The sequence below is a fragment of the Mus caroli genome, chromosome 9, assembly GCF_900094665.2.
Source record: "Mus caroli chromosome 9, CAROLI_EIJ_v1.1, whole genome shotgun sequence".
In the NCBI taxonomy this organism is placed as follows: Eukaryota; Metazoa; Chordata; class Mammalia; order Rodentia; family Muridae; genus Mus; species Mus caroli.
The window spans coordinates 47390397-47395577 of record NC_034578.1 but is presented as its reverse complement, the minus strand read 5'-3'; the positions used below and the strand labels follow the sequence as shown (position 1 = coordinate 47395577).

General features: G+C 41.7%; 1 protein-coding gene across 3 annotated transcripts in view; it reads left to right on the top strand.

The window, feature by feature from the left end:
- The window catches only part of Bco2 (beta-carotene oxygenase 2), a 23530-nt gene that overhangs the window by 13398 nt on the left and 4951 nt on the right, over positions 1-5181 (top strand). For all 3 annotated transcript variants that reach the window (XM_021172103.2, XM_021172101.2, XM_021172100.2), the window contains 3 exons: positions 980-1108; positions 2116-2276; positions 3398-3565. In XM_021172103.2, coding sequence (XP_021027762.1) covers positions 980-1108; positions 2116-2276; positions 3398-3565 — 458 coding nt within the window. The remainder of the gene's footprint in view (positions 1-979; positions 1109-2115; positions 2277-3397; positions 3566-5181) is intronic.

Here is a 5181-nt window from a genome sequence, read left to right as displayed (position 1 = left end):
TCTCTCTCTCTGTCACTTTATAAAACATAGTGTTTCCTATATACATAGTGGCCTCTCAAGACCTGCCTGTATCTCCCCACCCTGAACATCTGCAGTAATTTGTAATTATTGCTCACCCAGTGTTCTTACCAGGATGCCAACAATGTTTGGCATTACAGAACCAAACCTTTGGTCTTTTCTGCTAAACTCTCTCAAAATGAGTCTTCCCCATCTCAGTTGATGGTGACTCCATCCTTCAAGTTACTAATGGCAATTTGGAATCATTCTTCATGTTTCTCTCTCCCATCTTCCTCCAGTTAATCAAAAGACTTATCTCAGCAATGCCCTCAAAATACCTTCAAAAATCCCCTCCATGGCTACCTCATGCCATCACTGCATGGCATTTCTCCCAGATACCCTCAAATCTCTTCCTCACCTTCTTCAGGTCTCCTTGGCTTCCATCATATGCTTGGTAATGATAGTCAGGAATGCCCACCCATGCACAACCACTTCAGCCCCCAGTTAGCTTGCTTTACAGTACAGTTCATATCGCCATCAGATGCGTTATTTTGCTGGTATGTTTTGCTAGAATTCGAATTTTGGAGATGAATAGGGTTTTATTTGCTCTGTGTCCCTCTATAAACATGAGTCTGGGATATAGTGTTTAGAGTCCTTACATCAGTGTTTGGATTGGTGACCAGTAAATTGCCACAAAATGAATGAACCAAGAAAAAAAATGCTGGTTATTTTCTTCCTCAAGAACAATGGCGATTGTGATGCAAGTTCATCATGTCTTACCCTGTAAATTATAATCCCAGGAAGATAATTTCAGTACCACTTAAATATTCATTCACCGAGTAGCGACACAAACACATGCTGTAGTTAACTCATCAATAACTCCAGCACGCCCACTAAATACCAAGCCCTTGCAAGAGCAAGGGTTAACCTTGATTCTAGGGTGTAAATAAAAATTGTAAAGAGAGAATCTTCTCTTGGTCAGGTTCTTGCTATAATATTATTCGTGTTCCTCCAAAAAAGAAAGAGCCCGGGGAGACGATTCACGGAGCGCAGGTGCTATGTTCCATTGCGTCCACTGAGAAAATGAAGCCTTCTTACTACCACAGCTTTGGTGAGTCTATAGGCGAGAGCAGTTGCACTGGGCTCTGCCTTAATGCTGCTGCGTCAGAAAGATCAGTTTTGACAAGTATCATCTTGATAATTTATAAGAGTATTATGATAATGAGACCCGGATTGCGTTAATTCCAGTTAAGTTATTCTATTTAGTCATATGCTTCTTATGCTAGCCTGCAGATGGCTTGAAGAGACATGGCTACGTAATATAAGTAGTTACAAGAAATGTTTTAGTCAATGTTAAAATCCTAAGATAATAGTCACACATACAAAAAGATCTTGGCCATTTCAGGTGTGTGAACGTGTGTGAAACCTTACGTTCTGCACGGATTGTTTCAGTTTTTAAAAATAATGTTTTGCTAACTTTTGAGATGTTTTAGCCTTTATTCAGAACATTTACTTTTTGCATTATTAATTGTGATAGCCAAAATACTCCTGGGTCCCTGGGTCCTTACTCCCAGCGTATACAGGAAAGGGATTAGGGAATATATACACTGAGCATAAATAACACTTTAATATGGTGCTGTTTTCTTTTATTCTTAAACCCAAATAATTTAATTAATTTATTTATTTATTTATTTTTTGGTTTTTCGAGACAGGGTTTCTCTGTGTAGCCCTGGCTGTCCTGGAACTCACTTTGTAGACCAGGCTGGCCTCGAACTCAGAAATCAGCCTGCCTCTGCCTCCCGAGTGCTGGGATTAAAGGCGTGCGCCACCACGCCCGGCTTTTATTTATTTATTTATTTTATTTTTTTTTCCAAATAATTTAAAATGGAAAAAGAAAAGCGACTAAGAACGCTAGCCCAAGTGTTCTCAGCGCTTCTCTTTTCTATGTAGAAACAGGAAATGTGGCCGATTGAGCTGGAAAGAGCGAGGTATTGCTGGCTGGTGTCTGCTCAGGTCAGCAGTCACACGCTCAGTCATTCAGACCAGTTCCCTTCCGGCTACACTTCAGCTCACTCTAGTCTGCCAAGTAACAATTTCTTGTTTCTTGGAACCTTTTAGGAATGACAAAAAACTACATAATCTTCGTTGAACAGCCTATAAAGATGAAGCTGTGGAAAATAATCACTTCTAAAATCCGGGGAAAGCCCTTTGCTGATGGGATAAGCTGGGAGCCCCAATATAACACACGGTTTCACGTGGTGGATAAACACACTGGACAGGCTGAGTATCTGAGCATATTTATAATAAAAATGTCGCTCCTGGAGCTGAATTTCCATGGGGCTGATTTCTCACCTTCGCTGGGCATCATTTTAAAAGACGTTTCTAATTAAGGGTGTTGTTTTCTTCTGTTGGTTGGGCTGGCTGCTTATTAATTAGCACGGTGGACATTGTGTGTTGGGAAACTGTGGGGGTTGTTTTTCAATGGGTTGAATTAGAAGGACACAGGAAGCTCTCTCATCACCGAGTTTCCCATGCCATAATCGTGCAGAGGAGTGCGGTTTATGCACAGCCCTTCTGCCACTTCTGCAAGTACACTTGATGGTTTAAAATAGCTGCTTCTGGGACTTCTTGATGTGCCAGTACCATAACCCCACTGAAGTCCGAGAATGTCGGCTGAATATCTTCTCTTACTCCCCGTTAGTATTAGTGCCATTGCATTTGTCTATATTTGTATCTAAATTTAATATCTTCTAAATTTAACTTACTCCAAATTTCATTACAAAATTATTTGAATAATGAATGTACTTTTCAATTAGTCACTCACTTTATAATAAGCATCACAAGTAGCAGTATTTTCTATTAATCTTGTAATTAGAGTTTAGGATCTATTTATCCTGTAAAATATTAGACCGTATTTCAGGAAGGCTTTTAAATTAGTCACAGCAATAGATTGGGTTGTGTCGAACAGCCTCAGTTCACTGATTAACATGAAGTAAGATGACTTAAGCAAGCAATGCTTAAATCAAAGTATACTTGCTTTTATAGTCTGATTTTTCTTCCTTTATACCTACTAATCGTGGCATGTAAGTGGGATATGTATCCCTGACCACAGCACCTAGGCCGGGGTGCTTATCTCTAGCCATGGCCTGTAGTCAGGAGTGCATATCCTTGACCATGGCCTGCAGGCGGGGGTGCATATCCCCGACCATGGCCTGCAGGCAGGGATGTGTGTTCTGATATTTCTTCCTTTATCCCCACTGACAAGGGCTTGTAAGTGGGGTGCATATCCTCCTAACTTGAGCTTTGCAGCTTTATTTCTGAAAGGGGACCGAAAGGAGGGAAGAGGAAGGGGAAGGGAGGAGAACTGAATGTGTCTCTGTGATGTCTCTGTGTCCTGCAGCTTCTCCCAGGAATGTACTACAGCATGCCTTTTCTTACCTATCATCAAATCAATGCCTTTGAGGACCAGGGCTGTATTGTGATCGATCTGTGCTGCCAGGATGATGGGAGAAGCCTAGACCTTTACCAACTACAGAATCTCAGGAAAGCTGGAGAGGGGCTTGATCAGGTAAACGTCTTGAACGCCTCTGCCTTCTGAGTGCCGGGATTAAAGCTCTATGTCCCCATGCCAGGGGTTAGCATATTTTTAAGGATGCTGCTTGCTGTATGTTAATTAACGGACTGTTAGAGAGCAGTATAAACTTAGGCTTCAACAGCAACAATAACAAAACAAGCAGGAAGCTTGGAGCATTTCCCCTTGTGCTTCTCTTCCCCGGTTTCCTCAATATCAGTATTTAAACTTTGTCTTATCTATTGTTATTGTATGCATGTGTGTGTGCATGGTGTGTGTGTGTGTGTGTCCTCCCTTCCTCCCTTCCTCTTCCCCTTTCTTTCTTCCTTCCTTCCTTTCTCCTTCCCTCCTACCTTCCTCCCTCCATCTCTCCTTTCCTTCCTTCCTTCCTTCCTTCCTTCCTTCCTTCCTTCCTTCCTTCCTTTCCAGTGGTATGCATTTATGGTTTCTTCATGTCTTTTTGGATCTTGATAGTTTTATTATTATTATGTTGATGATGATATGATGATGCAATAGTGTCCTGTGTGGTTATATGAGTTGACTATGACAAAAGTTATCACAAATAACCTTTTGTGCACAGATTGCATGTAAACGTAAGTTGTCAATAGATGTCCCCTTTAGACAGGTCTCATGACGTGCAGGTCAGCCTTGGACTCATTGTGTGGCCAAGACTGGCCTTGAACCCTAGTCCTATTGTCTCCCAAGTTCTGGGATCGCTACGGCCATGTGCCAATACATTTAGCCCTAGATTTTTTTTCTAAAATGTATATTTTGTTAGATTAGGAAAGTTCTCTTTTTATTTCTATATTACTAAGAATATTGGTCATGGATAGATATAACACTTCTTATTTTTTCTTGCTATTGAGGATATCACATGGCCTTTAGCCCTTGTTTTTTAGTGTAATGAAGTACACTGGTTCTTTCTTTTAAAAAATTCTAAACTAGGTATAATGGCACATGCCTTTAATCCCAGCCCTTGGCAGGTAGAGGCAGTCGGGTCTCTCTAGGTTCATGGCCAGTCTGTTTAAATAGTGAGTTCCAGGCCAGCTGAAGAGACAGTGAGATCCTGTCTTAAAAGAAAAAACAAGTGTAAGCTGGTCCTGGTGGTGCACTCCTGTAATCCCAGCTACTTTAGGGCCTGAGGCAGGAAGATCCCAGTTCCTGGGAGTTTGCCTGTCTCTGCCTCTCATTTCCCAGCAGACGCTAGGGCATGATGGATGTTGTGCTTCGCAAACATATAACCCTGGCTTTATAGGAATTCTGGGATTTCAGACTCAGGCCTGCATTCTTCCATGGCAAGTGCCCTTACCCACTGAACCACTGTGCTGGCCTCAAGACTGTTTTCTTCCTTATTATTAAAAGTATAACCACCCCAGTGGGTGTGGAGTGGTGGCTGTGGTTTTGGTTTACACTTCTCAAATGACTAATGGTTTGAGCTTCTCGTTGGGCCCTCAGGAGGAGAGTTGCCGGTAACACCTGGCTATCTGTGGCTTTTCTTCCCTCACCCCCCAAAATCTCCACCTCATTGTCGTTCATCATTTTTCTAGCTCATTTTTGACTCCAAATATATATTGGAGGCATTTTATTCGGATTTCTTCTTTCTTTCTTTCTTT